This window comes from Pelmatolapia mariae, linkage group LG3_W (genome assembly GCF_036321145.2).
Source record: "Pelmatolapia mariae isolate MD_Pm_ZW linkage group LG3_W, Pm_UMD_F_2, whole genome shotgun sequence".
Taxonomy (NCBI): Eukaryota; Metazoa; Chordata; class Actinopteri; order Cichliformes; family Cichlidae; genus Pelmatolapia; species Pelmatolapia mariae.
In genome coordinates, this window is record NC_086229.1 from 39,622,769 (window position 1) to 39,642,858 (window position 20,090).

Below are 20,090 nucleotides of genomic sequence, written 5' to 3' on the forward strand. Positions count from 1 at the left end.
TGCCTCCTCGCCGTTCTTCTTCTCCTAATGACACCATTTCTGCTTCAGATCAAAGAACTTGTGCAGCCCTGATATCAGCCCTAATATATGAGTGTGTTTGCCCAAAGATTGAAACAGCATCAACATGACAGCTGTAAGAAATCTTCTCTCAGCCTTGTTTGGCAGAAGATCCCTGCAACAAAGATTGTAGCTGAAAGATGACGTGTGTAAAGTTTGTCTTTGGGAGGGTTGAGGCTGTTTTTAGACCTTTGATAGTTTCAATCCAGTTCTGAAAGACAGAAATAAAAACAACATCATTAAGATCAGATCATGGAGCTGTTTCCTGCCTTGTTTCTAGCTTCACATTACAAGACTTTACTACAATAAAGATGCTAACATGTATCTGTAGGAACAACATCATTGAATCTATAACAACTGGAGCCAAACCAGTGGCTCTGCTGGGATCACTGGTGAGCCAACACTTCCTTGTTGTCACGGCCAGCGGGATCGGCAAGGCGCTGAACAGCATCACTCCACTCCTAGCCCCCCTCCTCTCCTCTTTTTTCCTCTCTCCCCCTCTCTCCCCTGTTTTGCCAGGGCGGAACTCATGGCGGGTTCACGCCCTTGGTCCACGCCTTCTTGGATTGCGCACACCTGGGCCTCATCAGTCCAGCTGGTATATCAGAAGGAGGAGATCAGCTGTTCAACGCTGGATTATTGTGAAGACTTCCGTCAGTACACACCCAGCTCAAGTTCCCTGTGCCTCTGTCTCTGAGACTTAACGTGTTTCTGTGTTCCTAGATTCCCCGGACCCGTTCCCGTGTTTCCCCGTGTGGTATGTGGAAGGAGTGACAGGTCGTTAGTGGAGAGGAGAGAGGCTGTTTGGAAGCGCGAGTGTGGTTTCCCCGTTTTCCCTGGAGCCCTGGACCCCTGCCCCTCACGTCTTGTATATAGCACTAACCCCGCACTGTCTGTACATACACTCGGTGAAGATTTGTAATAAACTATCTCTGTGTGAACGCTACCCAGGAGTCCTGCGAGTGGATCCTCTAGCAACCCGTGACACTTGTTGATGCAGATTTCAGGGCTTCCTGTTGCTCCTCCGTTATAACTGTTCTCTCTTCTCAACACATGATGACACAAAGGAATCAGCAGTGACGAAGATGATGCTGAAGCACACATTTCACACATATAACAGAGCAGTCCAGTTACACACACCTCTGCTTGACATTAGGCCTCAAACAAAGACACAAAACACTAACTTGACTCTAAATAGAAGAAACTGGCAGCTTTTTCTGTTCTGTGCTTATATTTGACACACATGCTTCTCTTTGTGCAAACACACATCGCACTATAAGGGTAACCTAGCACACAATGATTGGACAGCAGAGTGATGATGCTGGGAGATCCTATACGAAGCAACACAGAAACACTGAGAACTTTAAACATTGATTATATTGAGATAAGCAGCCGAGCCAGTCTAGATAAAGGCCAGCAGCTGGGACCGCTGCTGCACCAAAAACAGGTTTCAGTGTTTCCATGTGTGTGTGTGTGTGATGTCTTTACTTATACTGGTCAATAGACTTTAGTCAACACATGATTGAAAGGTGTTACACATGAAATAAAAACAGTGTTTCATCTTTATTCCTGTGAAGCAGCTGCATTATAACCAATCTGCTCCTTTGTGGCCTTTAAAACAGCTTAAATAACTGTTGTTATATTTGTTTCTGCTCCTCTTGGACAGACGACTCTTGAAAAGACATTTTTGAATTTCAATGTGACTTTAACTGGATAAATATGGGATATATAAACGTCCCTCTGCAACAAACTGATTCCAGCTTCTACCTCATGATAGGAATGTTTTTGTGGCTCAAGATGACCTGATATCTTTCATGATGGAGACATTTGACACATGTTTCACATATTATAGACCAACAAGTTATTCATAGCAGTTTAAATACGGGGAGTCACTTTTGGGCCCAGCAGATAAAACAGAGCCAATATTTGCTTCTTTATTTAAGTGACGTGTGTCACAGATGTGACCTAGTAAAGTGTAGCTGAACATTAGTAACGTTATTAACACTCTCAGCTCGTCCTTGTTCCAGACCTGAAGATCCTCTTCTTTCATTCAGCAGCAGCTTCAGGTCTCTGATGGTCCAGGCTTGTTGTTGGGAAACAGCCCTGCTGGGATGATGGTGTCCTCACAGAAACAGTCAGTGATGCTGTTGATCTCCATCACAGAGCACGTCCCAGTCTGCAGTCTCAGTCCTGCAGGGCCTCGCTGGCTTCCTGACTCCACCCAGTCAACAACAGGAAGTGTTTGCAGGAACAAAGTGAGGCTGTGGTCAAACAGGAGTTTTTATCTCCTGGCTCTGACTCTCACTGCGGCCCCGCTGCTGTGTCAACATGTGTTTGTGCTAAACAATGATGGAAAGTGTTAGAAATGACTTGTTGGCCTCTGATCTGTCACAAACAGCTGAAACGTGTCTCTCATGAGTCACATGAAGGTTTCTGACAGAAAGGACAAAAAGTAGCTGCAGTCAGTTTGTGTCATTTTTATATTTATTCATCTGGGAGAAAAATCTGAGGGACATTAAAATGTGTTTTTCAACAGAGACAAGAACATAAATATAACGTCACAGGTAAATGAACATATTTCAAGTAAACAGCTGGACTGATCAGGTCCAAACACAGAGTGATAAACAAACAGCTGTCATATCTTTATATATAAGCTCTTTATAAATCCTGTTCACTGCAGTCTGTTTCCTAATAATGTCAAACTGTTAGAAACACAGAAACATGGTCTTTGTTCACATAAAGCTGTCTGGGATCCTTTGTTGTTCTTTTGATGCAGAGTTACATTATAAATATAAAGAGTTATTTCAGAGTCTCATCAGTTTTCCTGCATGTCTTTATTGAACACATCAGCAGGGCTGAAGCTCTCATGTTAAACACACACTGATCTATGGACACGTTCATGTGTTTCTAACAGAACCAGGCTGTTATCAGCTGCACTAACATGATGTCACACACACTGAATGTAGCAGTGACATCATCACACAATCAGATGTGATTGTTTCACTGTCATCAAACTAGTCAACAGGAAGTAGAATCAATAGAAACAATCATTTACTGACAGCATGTCTGATTGAAATAAGTGCAGATTATGTATGAAGTCTAACTGCACACAGTAACTGTGTTACAATAAGGACTTAACAGCGCCCTCTGCTGGAGTGTTTCAGTACTGCGTTAACTAGAATACACCACCTCCTCCTCCTCCTCACACCACCTGCTACAGCTCTACTCTTCTATGACTACAGTCATCCACAGCACTGATGTGAGGTCACATGGTTCATATGTAAGGAGCACAGAGACGTGCTAGCAGCTGACCTCAGGTCAGTTTAATGACTGTGAGCAGCAGCTGTGTTCTTGTCACTGTGACAGGGAGACACTCTCAGACACAGCGCTCATGTCAGCTTGTTCTCATGCAGGAGGATCAGGAGCTCCATGTTTGTCTTCATGTTTGAATCATGATGTGTTTGTGCCATCAGAGTCTGTCATGAGTACTCAGGGTTTCACAGCAGCTCTTCTGGATGCTGACGAGGACTCCAACCTCATGTTTCACCTCTCTGAGCTTCTGATGTCTGTGAACACTCGTGTTTCTTCTCTGGGCTCATCTGGACAAAAACACCTTTCTGTGTTTGGCCAATATAGAAAGCTCCTGACTATGCATGGAGGGTTTCACCCCAAGCCCATCACTCTCGCATACAGCCTCTCGCTTAGGCTGTACGCTAAGCGGAAAGAGGCCGGGGACTGGTAAGTGTTAGCACCACAGTCCAGGATGAGACAACAAACATCCACGAATATATCACGAAGATTGTTTTTCCATATTTTTAACATGCCAATTTGCTTTGTTGTGTTTTATTATCAACCGGACCCATGTTTGCTTTAAATGACACATTTATTTAAGACGGATTTATGTGGGGCTGGAATGGTGTTAACGGTCACTCATAGCCCCTACTTGCCGGATCTTCTTTTCATTGATATTGCTGTTATGACTGATGAAGCCGAGCTGGTGAGTTTCTGTGTTAACTAAGTAACATGTCAAAGTTATAAATATAACTATTACTAAACTGTACTGTGATTAATAATGTTGCTTTGTTAATGTTGTATGGTTGTTTTATTTCGTGTTTTTCAGTTGATTACCTGGCTTCTGTAAAGGCACAGTTACTGTACTGGTGTTAGTTTGTGAAATAAAACTTATAAAAGGCAGCAATCAGATGTCTGAGCCTGAGTACGACACAGTTTCATCAGTTAAAACACACCCTTACGGTGGGAGTTCGCTAAATTAAAGTTAGTTAATTTAGTAAAAACCGTACAAAGATGGCCCCAACCGACTGCGTGCTCAGTGAATACCTCAGGCAGCAGAAACCCAAGAATGAGGAGGAAGAGGAGGCACCATTATGGAAGAACAGGACAGGCCCCTGCACGGTATGTACCACCGGCAGATAGAGGAGGTGGCTGATATCCAGAAATCCTACCAGTGGCTGGACAAAGCTGGACTGAAAGACAGCACAGAGGCACTAATCATGGCAGCACAAGAACAAGCTCTGAGTACAAGCTCCATAGAGGCTGGGGTCTATCACACCAGGCAAGACCCCAGGTGCAGGCTGTGTAAAGATGAGACAATCCAGCACATAACAGCAGGGTGCAAGATGCTAGCAGGCAAGGCATACATGGAACCCATAACCAACTGTCTTTCACAGAATTATAATCCAACAGGGCAATGATGAAGACAAGCAGAAATAAAGCCAAATCCAAGTCCACAGCTTTGGGTTTCAGCTGCCATCATGCCATTACAATCATATGCACACAGGAAGTAACTCACAAGCAGACACAGCAGGATGGTACCTAGCAACAGTGAAATTCAGCAATTTCAAGAATCTGTGGACAAAAACCACTGATACCACAATATGAAGTGGGCGGGTCTGGATGGGTCCTGAGATACACTTTTCAAAGCTTTTATGTGCCATCAGTTTAAAAGTATGATGATGTATGATGAGTGAAGCATTTAATGTTTAGATCCAGCTGAAGCTCCACCTTAGCTGAGGCCGAGGCTGCCAAAAAAGTGTTTATCCAACTCACAGAGAAATTCAATCAGGAATGAGCTGGCTCTTTCTCCTTTGTTTCGCACCACATCAATAACATCTCGAGCTCGTTCAGCCCTGGGTTTGATTCTGGCTGCTTCCATTTCCTCCATAGTTATAATTTCTTCTTGGAGCAGCCTGTCCAGCAGCTGGTTCAGAGTCGAATCCGACACCTTTTCCACAAACTGAATCCGAACTGAGAACAGACGCTTGTCTGCTGGGAGGCTCTGGAGCCTTGGCTGATTGTCTCTGCTCTGAACATCTGAGGACCAAGCAAAAAAGAAGAGAGACTCTTGATAACAGAACAGTCTAAGCTTTGTTGAATCCAGAGAAATCTCTGCAGGTAATCAATCATCAATGAACGTCGCTGATCTTCAGACACTCGACCAATAACAGCATGAATCATGAAACGTGGCTGGAGACAAATTCAAAATCAGCAGCTACAATTTAATTTAATTTATCATGAGAGAGCAGACAGGATCAGAAACAAGTCCATCAGCAGGGTAGCTCCCTGTCAGAGAGGCTGAGAAGTTTGCACGTGTGCAGAGGAGGGAGAGAGGAAGATGAAGATGGAGCTGCCAGGCAAGAGGAAAAGAGGCATACCTCAAAAAAGATTCATGGATATAGTGAAGGAGGACGTACAGAGGGTTGGCGTGACAAAGGAGGATACCTTGTCACGCCTTGATATGATACCTAGATATGGAGATGAGACAGATGATCTTAAATAGAGTGGCCAAAAGAAGAAGAAGAGAAGAATGAAGGAGGAAGAATACTTGCTTTTGATCCTTGATCATTAATGAAAAGCCACGTGGACTACATTTCCTAATTATTTCTGATCTAGTGGATTAGGTGGAGTGATATTAGAGATGTTACCGGTCAGATCAGTGTCCCATCTCCAGACCTCTGTCTGTGCTTGGTCCTGGACTGTTATCAGCACTTCTTCAGTGTTTGCAGGAAGGCGGACCTCAAATGTTGGATGGTAGTTTGGTCCAAAATCAGGGTGAAATTTTTTCTCCTGCAAACACAGTGCAAGTGTTTCTGTCACACCCAGAGTCCTCGGAGTGAAGAATGTCAGAGACAAAGGGTTCCAGCACAAAGAGATTAATTACTCACTGCAGGCTGGATTCTACTGGCGACTGGACAGAGAACAGTGTATCTGTGACCTTGGAAGAATTCACAGTCAGATGATGCTGGAATGTGTTTGGAATATCCATGCTTCCCACTCACCTTAAAATATAACAAATGTAATTTGAGGGTTTATCTTCAGTAGTTTTAAATCCCCACATCAATTATACATATATTGATGGATTGTCTTTGTTTTCTGGGACATGTAAAGGAAACTGTAGCTGGCAGTGAAACTGTCAAGAAAGCAAAGTACACCGGAAATCTAAACCATAGTGGCTGCAGCAGTAAGGAGTAGTTTTTAAATAGACGACTAACAATCTCTGTTTCACGTTGAACTTTCTCAGGTTTCTCTACAGTTCAGCAAGTAGTTGGCAGGTGTTTTTACACATGTTGATTTTTTTAAAATGCCAAAATAGGTGGCTGTGGCAACCTGCTATAGACCACAGCAATCACGAAAAGGATTTTGGTGGGTTTGGATAAAGCACCCTCTTTTTAACTGGTTCCATCTATGTTGTAACTTACATTGTAACAGGAAAACCCTTTTAACATTATACTATGTACATTATATATTATATTGTGTAACTAAACATCCGATAAACAGAACCTGTAAGTATTGTTATTGGCCTTTTCAGGAACATTGATTCCTTCCATGCACTAACAATCATCGCCTCACCAAAAACATTCCTGTGTTTTTTTCTTTTAATTTGCTAGCACTGCATATAAAACATGAGACCACACTGTAATAGAAACATAAACACAACCATAAATGTGAGCAACAACTTTGGCCACTTAAGTCTCTGCAAAAGCCCCCCACAAAAATCTAAATCAGTCATAAAACCAGTGGTGAGATGGAGAGTTAATCGGTCAGTAGGATGTAAAGTGTTGATTTCTGATCTGTAATACAACATTAGGTTATTCTGCAGCATAAACGCCCTTTGGAATGTACCGTGGTATTATTTAAAACATGTTCATGAACCTGATATAAAGCATCCATACAGGATATACAATCCCAGCTAGTCTGGGAGCTCCCCATGATTCCCAGGACAAGCTGGAAGATTTTTGTAAAGACAACGATATCTGAGAAGTGGCAGAAGATGGACATTGACTGAATTAAGCTCCTGTTAGCAGCTCTGAAAAAGATGAGATGAGTTAGGATTGAAATAAGTGAAAGTATAACTTTCCCTAGATGTTCACCTCTTTCACTGGGATGTTCCTTGGCAGGAGAAACACATTGATGTTTTGCGTCTGTGTTCTGGGGTTTGGTGGACGAAGGAACAGCAAAACTTGGCCCAAAATGGTTTTCTCCTGGTGCCATAAGCTCATTAGCATGTCCAAAGGCCAGACGAGGCCAAAGGAAGAGAGGTGAGTAACTTCCACAATCACATGTGTGTCTGTGATGTTTAGGGGCTTGAGGATTTCCATCTCACCATCAGAGATATGGACGACAGACAAACCGTTGGAGTGCAGAGCTGTAAAAACAGAGCAGGCAGACATTTGTTTGACTCCCAAAACCTCATTACAATGACATTGCTAATCTAATTTGACATATAAAACACTGAGATGGTTTCCTGGGTTAGGCGATGAATCAAGCACTGCTGAAGAGAAGCCAAGCCAGTGGTGAAGTCTTGTTTTCTTATTTCTATCAGGCACAGCCTTTGTGTGGACATCATGGACTCATGAGATGCTGTTGTTTCTACATCATCATAACAATGTTTGTCCAGAATCAACATCGCAAGTGACCAATCACATTATGATTGAAGCATTTAAATAGCAGTAGCTATTAACAGCAATCACTAGCCAAGTGAAATAGGTAGTGATTGAGGTATGGCTAACAGGAACTCTAAATTATATATTTATTATACTCTACAAACGATTAAAGAAAAAACCTGGAATTCCTATCAATTTGCTATACGAGAGATTAATGTAAATACATTTCGTCTACTTTCCAAAGCTATAACATCACAAACAATGTGATTGGTCAGCTTCAATGCTGACCTCGGACAAACATTATTATGACGCAGGAACTCTAGGGATGATAGATGTTTCAACGACATACGACAGCTACAGTTTATGACAAGCACATGTGTGAAACAAAATAATAACCCCTCTTTTATGATTGCTGTGGTTTGTGAAAACCAATGTAGACTACTCAATCACTTAAACATTATATAGATACATAAATAATATAAAAATATCCGATTTGAATTATTAGTGGCCTAAAGATGAGAGAAAGAGAGAAACAGAGACTGCTGGGTGAGCTCCATTCATTCCTATTAGCAGAGAGAGAGCAGCACACAGTCTATGAAATTAACAAAAATATCTTTAATAAAAACTGCCTCTGTTTTAACGAGAAAATAAAACAGGAGCTTTCAGCTCTGATTCTTTTCTCGTTTTTCTACTTTCAACTTTCATCAAGTGACGTCATCCTAATCAATCTTCAAAGTCAAACAAACACATCCAAAGTTTGAGGGCTGTGAGTAAAAAGTGAACTGAACCCCAAAACAGCTGTAAAGATGTTATTACAGTAAACACAGCAGTGTTTCCTCTGCATGTTTTACTTTGTAAATGTATTTATTGTGAGCAACAGGAATCTTAACAGATGGAGAATTTTACTGAAGCACACTGATCACTACGCTCAAGGATTGCTATTAGATTGTTATGCTGTCTTCCTTCTTTCACCCCAACCAATCACAGCAGATGGCCCCGCCCCTCCCTGAGCCTGGTTCTGCCGGAGGTTTCTTCCTGTTAAAAGGGAGTTTTTCTTTCCCACTGTCGCCAAAGTGCTTGCTCATAGGGGGTCATTTGATTGGTGGGTTTTTCTCTGTATGTATTATTGTGGGGTCTACCTTACAATATAAAGCACCTGGAGGTGACTGTTGTTATGATTTGGCGCTATATAAATAAAATTTTATTGAATTGAAATGATCATTCTGAATATGTTTTTGCTTCGTTTGTGTGGGAATGTCTCCAAAACATGTGATTATCATAAATCTATGATCAAGTGATCTATGATCACATTGCTTCAATTTTAGCCAACTTACACTGGCTTTCTGTTAAATATCGTATAGAATTTAAAATTCTTTTGTGTACTTTTAAAATTCTTAACAATTTAGCACCCAGCTATCCATCTGAACTCCTTCACTTATACAAACCCAATAGAGCAATAAGATGGTAAATGGTCTGTATTTGTATAGCGCTTTACTTAGTCCCTAAGGACCCCAAAGTGCTTTACCCATTCTGTCATCCACCCATTCACACACACATTCACACACTGGTGATGGCAAGCTACATTCCAAGCTTCTTATAAAATACACTGCTGCACGTCGTCTCCGCTCAGACTGTCTGTTGGTTGTTCCCTGTAAAAGGGGGGTGGAGCCTTTCAGTCTAATGCACCAAGGTTGTGGAATAGTTTACCACTACAATTACGTTTGCTTGACTCTGTGGATTCTTTTAAGGGGCTCATCTGCATCATTGTTTCACAGAACAGCATTATCAAGATGTGGCGATCGTCATATTAGCCAGCAGGTGTCACCGTGGACATGGTTTTAGATTGTTTTGGTAGCCTTGCTACAATTCTGGCACAAAGGCTTTGAATGTTTTAGTGTTTCACAAAGCCTCGCTTTGCTCATCACTATGGATCTGGACACATTGCTACATATAGAAAACATTTAAATGCAGAACCTACGGTGATCTGACCAAATCTGGGCCCTGCAGAGGTTGCACTGCAGGGTTTTTATATTTTAGGTTCTTTACCTTAAAATACAAAGCAGGCAACTGCTCTTGTCATTTGGTGCTGTATAAATAAAAATTAGTTGCTCGGATAGCATATTGACATGTCCGGATATTGTTTATTATTATTATTATCATTATCATTATTATCATTATTATTGTAGGAGCCATAATTAAATGTATTGAATTTTAATGATCACTGGGTTTTCATTCGTTTGGTTGTTATGGTGATGTGTAACGGGAGTCACATGGGTGCTAGCGGTGACATTAAGGGGGTGTTGTCAGTCTGTCATTCACTGGTTTGATTTTGACAGAGAGGAGGGCTGGTAGCCGTAGTTTTTGTTGACCGCAGCACAACGACTTTCCCCTTGTTGCATTAGAGCCTGTGAGGTTTTAAGAGTCTGAATCACGAGTCGATCACATTACTCTGAAAACTCTCAAAGAACTTTAATAAACAAGCAAGCAATTCCACCTCTCGCATTATTGTGTACAGTTGACAGTGCGTCAGGCAAATAGGCAGGCTCAGTCCCCAGCCTCTAGCAACTGTGGAAGTCGCTACAATTATTATCATCATCATAGTTAGACCAGTGGTTTGAAGCCATGTGGGGAAGCAAACACAAAATAAAGATCTTAGAATGGAAACAAATTCTATTGCTTTCTAATACTTGCTGGCTCGTGCCTTAAATGACTCTTAAATGACCTTGAAGTCTGGTAAAGCTGTGTAAATGAGGACTGAGTGTTCACTCCGGTTAACTATCATGGCTGACTGGAACAATTTAATGAACTGAAATATCTTGAATTCAGCTTTCCCTTTCTCTGCTGATTGAGTCTATCAGTGGACACCAAATAAATCCCTAAAATCTGCAGAAGTCCACATAAACTAACATAAACTATAAATAATAAACTAAACATCTCCTTTTGAACTCAGAAGGAAAATAAGCTCTGCAGTCTGTAGCGTGGCACTGTAAGGACTATGGGTTTATAGTTCCCTTATGAGGAGTGGTTTGCTCACCGTGTTTTGGTACACAATGTGGTAGGTGGAGCTGATGGATTGCATCCTCTGAACTCTCGATGTTGAACAGCGGGCCTGCAGCAATCTTACTGGCTTGTTGAAGGAGTCTTTCATCCCATTGGGCAGTTCTGTACAGAAGCTCTGCCCCCTGACTCATATCAAACATGAGTCCAGTCAAAGTACACTGGAACACACCTGGACCAGGACACCTGAAACTGAAACAATAAAGAGACGAATGATTATGTTAAAGCCTGAAAAAAGTATATTCCTTATGTGAACCATCTAGTGACAATCTCAAGGCCCGTCTGACTGAGCCCTCTGATTTTGCACCTGGAGTCACTCCCTCAGTTTCAAGGTTAAAGCGGTGGTCTCATATTTTGAAGCCAATATGATAACCCACCAACAGTGCAGATCCAGGTTCGGTTTTTTTTTCCCTTTTTTAAAGATACAATTAAAATACATACACTCAAAAAGATCCTCTGAAAAAGAGTAGAATTCTTGGTACAGAGTTAAATGCACTGAATCATATGAACAGCAACAGCCCAGAGTTTTACGTAGCAAAGTAAAACCCCGGGCTGTACAGCCTTAAGCACAGACAGCAGAGCTACACAGAGAAGGACAGAAAGTGGTTCCTCTGGCCCTTCCTTATAGAGCAGGTAACCCCACCTCCTGTTGCTAGGTAACTTTCCACTTGTCCTGCAGCCAAAAATAGCAGGTGCATGTTCAAGTCCTGGCCAAGGTCTGGCTAAGTGGCATCTCCTGCTTCCAACATCTCATTATTCCAGTATCTGATGACCAGTAGTGCATATCTATTGATATCCTACCATTCAGCTGTCTGTACCTGTCTTACTTTCTGGAGGTATTTGGCTGTGGCTGACCGTGCTGCATCTTTGTCATAGTTTGTATTACCTTGTGGTATACTTAAATACTTGTAGCTGCCCTGTAAATCTCTATTCTTCAGTCTGGATCACCTCCCCTGCCAGTAGTATTATACCTGCAGCTTTTTTGCCCCCCTCCCCTATCCCCCTCCGCGTTCATGTGTGCGCGTGAACGGACTTTTTTAGCGCTCTGAAACACACAGAGGCTAATAGTTTCAAAGAGAGTGTCACAAACAACAGGTATTCCTTTAGAAATAAACTGTGATACTTGTAAAAAAAAACACAAACAAACACATATTCTTTCCGCATCACTAGCCATTTCACCATTTTATTTAAATATCTGAATGTTAGGTTAAGGCTGTGTGCAGGCAGGAGTGGTGGTAAGGAGGACCCAAAGTGCAGACTATCGGAGGCAAAAAGGTGAACTCAAAAACAGCTTTAATGCTGAACTCAAAGTAACAAACTTCCAAAGTGCAAAATAAACTCAGGCAAGCAGACAGAAACACACAGCATAGTAAACGGTAGATCACGACAGAGAGCACAGGAAAACACAGGGCTTAAATACACAGAGGGAGCAATCAGGGAATGGGCAACAGGAGGGAAACACAGCTGGGGCAAATCAGGACTAACGAGACAAGGAGAGCAAAACCAGATACACTAACATGAGACATGGACTTTCAAAGTAAAACAGGAAACATAACAGACTCACAGGCAGGCATTATAACAAAGGGAACAAAGACGTGGGACCAGGGCAGACACTGACTGGACGTGGGGATACAGCAAACAGGGGAGACAGCAACTCAGAATCACAGACAGAAAACCAGAACACTAAAACTCTAACAGAACCCACCCAGAGAACCTAAACTAAGAGTAATCCAAAAACCCAAAAAGCAAAACTAGAATATAATGAAATAACAAACTCAAAAGACCAAAACAAACCACTGGGTCGATGACCCAGTGGTTTGTTTTGCTGTGTGTTTCTGTCTGCTTGCCTGAGTTTATTTTGCACTTTGGAAGTTTGTTACTTTGAGTTCAGCATTAAAGCTGTTTTTGAGTTCACCTTTTTGCCTCCGAGAGTCTGCACTTTGGGTCCTCCTTACCACCACTCCTGCCTGCACACAGCCTTAACCTAACATTCAGATATTTAAATAAAATGGTGAAATGGCTAGTGATGCGGAAAGAATATGTGTTTTTTTTTACAAGTATCACAGTTTATTTCTAAAGGAATACCTGTTGTTTGTGACACTCTCTTTGAAACTATTAGCCTCTGTGTGTTTCAGAGCGCTAAAGAAAAGTAAAATGCTCCTAAACTAGTTAAATTAAAAGTAAAATGCTCGTGCTGATGAACAAAGTGTTATGCTCTCAAGGGCCGATGTAAAGGGTTGGTGTGCCTGGTTAGGGTGTTTTTATATAGGTGGCCTTGGTTTCAGGTGACCTCTGAGCTGCAGAGATAAAGGTGTAAACAAAAGGTGAAACCTGTTTGGAGGATGGTCAGTAGAAAGTGTAATGGCATGATAAAAGGTGAAAAAGCTTTGGTGGCTCCAATGGACCTGGCACCGCCGGCCCTCTGCCATGAGATAAAGGAGACTGTTTGTATTAAACTATGGCGGTACAATTGAGATGCTCTTGATAAGGATGACCTCTTCTGCTGACTGTAGGGGGTCTAACTGTAACCCCCCTCTGTCTAGCTGTTGCAGAATTAAGAATCCCTGTTTATTTCTAAAGGAATGCCTGCTGTTTGTGGTATTCTGTTTGAAACTATTACCCCCTGTGTGTTTCAGAGCACTAAAGAAAAAAGCAAAATGCTCCTAAAACAGTTAAATTAAATGCTGTGTGTGAATATGTGTTTTTAGAAGGTGGAAAAACTTTCTGTTTGAAACTATTACCCCCTGTGTGTTTCAGAGCACTAAAGAAAAAAGCAAAATACCCCTAAAACAGTTAAATTAAATCATCTATGTCTAAATAACAGAACTCTGAGACCTATACAATCCTTTAAAAAGAGTTTAATTAAAACACATAATGGTTTCATTAAATAAAACGCTATTAAACACATGTAAACACATATGACCTCTGAACTCACAAGTCCGTTCACGCGCAAAGTCCGTTCACGCGCACACATGAACGCGGAGGGGATAGGGGAGGGGGGATGCGGGGGGGGGGGGGGGGGGGGCAAAAAAGCTGCAGGTATAATACTACTCCTGCCTTTACATCAATATGGCCACACGTATGAAGTCTGAATGAAAACCTGATCAATAAATCAGATCAATAAACTGGTTAGCCTCCCACACTTTAACACAAAGGATGAGAGGCCACATCTAACAGTGAACAAACTTTCTAATAACTCCTTAACTACAACAGAAGAAAAGTGTGAGGACAGAGGGGGGGACGATGTAGTTCACCACATGGACACAAGCAGAGGTCTGATGAGCTTCAGCTGTAACACAAACATATACATGCAGATTTAAATATTTTTACCTGTAGAAGAAGTGTGCAGATTCACTGTAGACTTCAGGTGTGAAACTTGACTGAAAACAGCAACATTAGAGGTTTTAGGACAAATACCTGAACATTATTTGGAGAAAAACTTGTGTTGTGCAGGTTGTTAATCACCTGTGCAATAAGTAGCAAGAATGGTAAACAACTGTCCAAAAATTCTATTTTACTATGAATGAGAACAAAACCTGAATGCACTCTGACAAAGCCTTCGTGTACAGTGATGAATGAGTTCATGATGAATGTGCTGACAGTTTGTTGTACAAGGGTTAAGAAAAAGTACCAATGCTTGTTCAAACTGTGCTTGAGAGTCTTCAAATATCTGAAAGCTCACCTTGATCATCTTTGTGTTGTCCTCTGACAAACTAGGCTGCGTGTCTGGTTTTACACTGGAAACACCTAATGAGAAGATCGGAAGAATTTGGCATTTTAAACAGCTAAGATCACTTTGCAGAAAAACTATTTTAAGCAACAGGATGTTTGAGTGCTTTCCTCCATATGATGTGTGCTCATAGTTCTGGGGATTGGTCCAAATAAATAATGTGATTTAAATTCTGATTCGCTCCCCTTCAAGCTTTTCATGATGTGCATACGAGGGGTGTATATTTTAGTGTTTCAGAGCTTTCCCCCTTGATTTCCTGTTTCCGAGCCAATTTTAAGAGGATTTGTTAGTCTGCTATAACCTGAAAACCGTCTCTGAAACTGTGCAGCTCACAAAAAACTAAAAAAACAATCACGATAGATAAACAGAAGTATAGAAGTGTGTGATACGGTGGAATGTCAACTCACAGGTGTGAGTACATGGTTTTTTTCCTTTTTTTACCAAGCTTCCACTACAATGTAATAACACATTTGACAGTAATGGATTATCACTGTTTCGACCACATTAACACTGGTCCATTTTAAGATCAGATTTTGTTCTTGATTGACGGATGGGAGGACAGTTTGAGTACTTACAGGAAGTTTTAATCATCTTGAACTCATCAACCCTGCAGAAACAAAAAGCAGTGTTTTCAAAGTAAATATTTAAGTTTATTCTGACTAAAGCAAACAATAATTGAGTCTGTGTCTGCAGATCCAGTTTATAGGTTAGTCTGCTACCTTGTACATCACACAAAAAGTACATCCTTTCTATGTTAAAAAGAACTGAACTTTAATCTGAAATCACATCATTTGTTACTTCATGTTCAGTTTTCTTTTTATTTAATAAGTTGGCTACCGGGATGAAGGACTTTCAGCCTCACTCATCATCTGTGTTTTTCTGGCATCCTGAAGCGAACAGGAAAAATATTAGCACGAAATTCCACACAGCTGATATGTTTCTATGACAGAAAGAGATACTCAACTGGATACAGGGACACTGAGGAACCAGGAGAATAGAATGTAAACGCAGGATAAAGAGTTTGAGTGAATGTGGTGTTGAAGGTGTGGAGGTGGATCAGAGTGTCAGAGGAGACTCTGTAGAAGGACAGAGTGCCAGCAGGACAGTCCACATACACTGCTGCTCTGTTAGAGACAGAGGAGGAGGAGGAGGAGGAGGAGGAGGAGATGGATGTTTCTCTGTTATTGTGCCTGACACAGCAACCAATCACAGAGCAGTGCAGACTCCAGGACTGATCATTGTATCCAAATACACAGTCTTCACCATTTCCTTTCCTTACGATTCCTCTGTAACTCACTGATATAGTAACCTCTCCTCTCCACTCGACCTCCCAGTAACAGCGACCAATCAGCCCATTTCTACACAGCAGCTGAGGAACATCAAATCTGTCTGGATGATCAGGATATGACTGAACCTCCTCCACACGTGTCACCTTCCTGTTGTTGTCAGACAGTTGGAGCTTTGTGTTCACTGTGTTTGTGTCGATTGTGAGTTGACAGGAATCTGATGGAGAGAACAAACACAATCCAGCTGCAGTTATTGATCCATCATCTGTTCATTGATTGACACTTTGATGATGACTCCTGACATGATGAAGATGGTTGAATGTGTGCTGCTTTGTTTTCATGAATCCCATTAAAAACACACTTACACTTCCTCAGACCTGGTGTCAACCATCGGACTCCAGCAGGCTCCGCCCTGAAAGGAGGAGGGGTCAGAGCAGTCAGCATGCACACATTGACATTACATGGCTCTCACACACACACTGTTACACACTGAGCTCAAAGCTCGGCTCCACTGTTTGATTCAAAGAAATCTACATTTATTTATCAGCACATTTAAAAACAGCTTGAGCCAAAGTGCTGCACAGAGTAGAGATAAAATAGGAAACATACACAGTAATTACTATAAAGACTCGTCACAATTGAAAGCTACAGAGTACAAATGTGTTTCCAACCGGGTTTTAAACATGTCGAGTGTTGGTGACGACCTGATGTGAAGGGCGACTGTTCCAGAGTTTGGCTGCAGCGATCGATAAAGCTCACCTCTGTTTTTACAGCTAGTTCTGGTCAGAAGCTGCTTATCTGCAGACCTGAGGGCTCTGCTTGGATTATTTTTGTTAAAGAGAGATAAGATGGAGCCAATCCATTCACAGATTTAAAGACAACAAGATCTGGAAGTGGATTCTACGACGTACTGGTAACCAGTGTAAAAAGCTGGAAAAAGCTGGTGATGGGTCGTCTAGCACAGAGCCACCGCTGGAACCAGACAATTGATGAGAGAGAGAACTGTGACAGCGCCGTTCCTTCACTTGACCTCAGTCGCTCTCGTCTGCTCCCTCGTAACACTGCTCTTTATTGAGCTTACATGAATATGCATAAGTTCATTAACATATGACGTCTTACACAGGTATGAACAAAGAGTACCAGTCTGTGCATAGTGTGTGTGTGTGTGTGTTCCAGATGTGACCCTGTGACCCCAAAGCTGGTGCTAAGAGTCCAGCGGTCCATCTAAACAAATGGCTCTTATACTTAACCAGACACAGAGTAGGTGTCCTCCTACACCATAAATCAGTAAGAGAAGGTTCGACCTCTCTCATGGCCCCAAGTTGTGTGTGCATGCCAGAGCACTCTGGAAGGCACACAGAGTCTTTACACACTACTAAGGATCAAACCTCCGTCGTTATGCAATCGATTATAAAACTCTAAGCATATATGGCTGGCCAGAGGGGCCGATGGCGCGATATGGCAGCCTCGCCTCTGTCAGTCTGCCCCAGCCCATACGGTAAAAAAATACATTTTTCCTGGCCAAAATATATTTAAAATATATGGTAAATATATTTTGTATTTGTGATGCTCCAAAAAAATATATTTTTGAAATTGAAAATATATTTCTTTCAAACCAAAATACATTTCAAAACATATTTTAGGGTGAATAAAATACATTTCCAACCTTTATTTAAAATGTATTTAGTGCAATAATGATAATAATACTAAAAGTAACATGTTTTATGCACAGCTGCAAAAAACAGTTGGATTCAAACAAAACAGAGTCAAAGGTCTATCACGAATTAGGTTGTTTATTTATTTGCTTACAGTATTTCACATTACACAATATCTCACTATAATGTAGCGTTCAGTGACTTTGAAATTATCTGTCAGTGATACAGTAAACAAGATACAACAACTGCTATGTACACTTTAGTTGTTGACAATATTTACAATAGAGTACTTAAAGGAACACACTCTACTTTTTTTGGAAATAGGCTCATTCTCCATCTCCGTCAGAGTTAAAAATGCAGCACGTTAATAGGACTCTGGAGCGTGATCTTATGGGATGGGGCGTAGCCAGGATTTTTGGTCGAGGCGCCATATTAGCAGGCCAAACAAATGCTTGCTGTGTGGCCGGTTGTAATGTTAGATTGCACTACCGGCAAAGGAATAAGCTTGAAAACAGGCTCTCTTTTCATTGTTTCCTCACCTGGAAGCATCATGAGGGAGCTTATATGTTGGATGTTACCAAAAGAAGGCGTCTAGCCTGGATAGCAGCTGTGAGACGAGCTGATATTCAGTTCTCTACCATCCCCAGATATCTGTTGGTGTGCTCCAGTATTTTCATTCAGGTAAGTTCTAAATAAGTTCATATTATTCTTTATATCCTGTTAGTTTCATTTTCAATGCGCTCTGAGATCATAGCACAAACTTAGAACAAACATGCAGAACTACCTTCTATTTATAGAGTTGCTAATTATTTGGCATTATTGCAGCAAACCAGCCTATGAAATGAATGAAACACATCCTGACTGGGTTCCAACACTACACATGGGGCACTACGAAATCCCTGCTTCAAACTACATGCCACATACCACCATGCCAATGAGATTACTTTTTCCATGTGAGGGTGAAAAGGTGAACCTCCTGGATAAGATGGCAAAGGTTTGCTGCGTTTTGGTGAACATGTGCCCCAGTGTGATAGTAAAACCAGGGAAAAATGCTCTTGTTAAATACTTTTAAGTCTTGTGCTGTTTATGTAGTGATACGTTTTCAAAAGAGACAGTAAATTACAGAATGCTAGTAGTGGGTGATATTATTTACATGCTGTCATTTTTTTATGTGAACATTTTGTCATTTGTAAACTATACATAACATTGATTCTACATTTTAACTGATTTGATGTTCTACAAAGTGCTTTTAATTAAAAATAGGCAAACGTGTCTTTGTTTCTTTATTCAACTTTTGAACAGTGGTACTTAGTAAGTACATATTCAGTAAATGCAAAGTATTTACATGGCCCCCTAAATTAAACATTATGGGTTATTCAGAACAGAACTATGCTTGGAAAAATATTGTCCCATCAGTTGATCCAACTCCTCCACAGTAGCAGGATGAACTTTTCTTTTTTGAGGACGGCTTCTTTTACCTGTCACAACGAATGGTCTGTTTATGTTTTGATCAAGAACCTTTTTTTGGGCAGCTGAAGAGGAGAAGTCTATCTTATGGCCAACCTCTGGCTGTATCTTGGTCATATTACCAGGCAAAACCCAGTATGCAGGTTCATCTGTAAAAGTCCTTGTGCCACAGATCCACACTGTTGCTTCTACATTAAACAGAAGAGCAGCGACATGGGTGCAGGTCTCCACGACTCCGGCCATACAGGTGCAGTGGGCGGCTTCAACCTTCCCTGTGATGCTCACAATGACCTGTGGCTGCAATGCTGCAATTCAGTCTTTAAGAGTGCAGTACCTGAAACACACACAGACAAAGTTCATTTAAAGACAAGAGCTTTAATAAGCCAAGGCCGACACAAATGTGTTTTATCTACTTTCAAATCCATTTATCATAAATGTAACAAATAAAGTGTTTTTATGTATCTATCTATAGAACGCTGCATGTTATATTCTAAATCTGCCTGTTTCTTTTTAGAAACCTAGCAGCAAAAAATGAGCCTAAAGTATGTAATGCAAGGATGTAATCACTTTCAAGAGGGAGAAAACATAATGTTCGACTTTAAATGACAATTATGGACACCTAATATGATAAGGAGATTCTGCAGGTCATTAATCAATGTATAAAACTAAAACAGAATGTATTTTTAGTGACACAGGACACAAACAAGGAAGCAAGATGTGTAATTAGGATTATTTATAATAAATATGAATTAATTAGGGCAATTTCTTTAACCATAAAGAATAAATAAATCCTTCAGGACAATGTCACATCAATGCACTGAACTCACTATGTTATCCCTCTAACAGAGCCTCCACATGTTCTCACTGTAATTTCCCACTCATGAATGAATTTATGCTAGCACTAATCTGAATGTTCAGGGGGAATCAAACACATTTT

At 41.1% G+C, this 20,090-nt stretch overlaps 2 protein-coding genes across 2 annotated transcripts in view; both read right to left on the bottom strand.

Annotated features, from left to right (window-relative positions):
- Window positions 1-5,080: 5,080 nt before the first annotated feature.
- On the bottom strand, window positions 5,081-11,199 carry LOC135932532 (uncharacterized). The gene is made up of 5 exons (XM_065470012.1): window positions 10,993-11,199; window positions 7,446-7,720; window positions 6,240-6,353; window positions 6,000-6,141; window positions 5,081-5,388 (listed from the first exon to the last, which is right to left on the bottom strand). The coding sequence occupies exons 1-5, from the start codon at window positions 11,156-11,158 to the stop codon at window positions 5,081-5,083; spliced, it is 1,005 nt and encodes a 334-aa protein (XP_065326084.1). The 5' UTR covers window positions 11,159-11,199.
- Window positions 5,081-20,090, bottom strand: part of LOC135932531 (NACHT, LRR and PYD domains-containing protein 12-like) — a 62,836-nt gene continuing 47,826 nt past the window's right edge. Inside the window, exons 9-12 of the mRNA XM_065470011.1 lie at window positions 16,397-16,443; window positions 15,705-16,248; window positions 10,993-11,207; window positions 5,081-5,388 (exon numbers count right to left, since the gene is read on the bottom strand). Of these exons, the coding sequence (XP_065326083.1) occupies window positions 5,081-5,388; window positions 10,993-11,207; window positions 15,705-16,248; window positions 16,397-16,443 (1,114 nt within the window). The remainder of the gene's footprint in view (window positions 5,389-10,992; window positions 11,208-15,704; window positions 16,249-16,396; window positions 16,444-20,090) is intronic.

What these genes read in the sequence shown, in the direction of transcription:
- LOC135932532 (XM_065470012.1), bottom strand. Translation starts at nt 11,158, where the DNA reads ATGTTTGATATGAGTCAGGGGGCAGAGCTTCTGTACAGAACTGCCCAA. An exon ending in CCAGTAGAATCCAGCCTGCA is followed by an intron (nt 6,142 to 6,239) that starts GTGAGTAATTAA and finishes CTGTGTTTGCAG; the next exon opens with GAGAAAAAATTTCACCCTGA. An exon ending in ATGGGACACTGATCTGACCG is followed by an intron (nt 5,389 to 5,999) that starts GTAACATCTCTA and finishes CTTGGTCCTCAG; the next exon opens with ATGTTCAGAGCAGAGACAAT.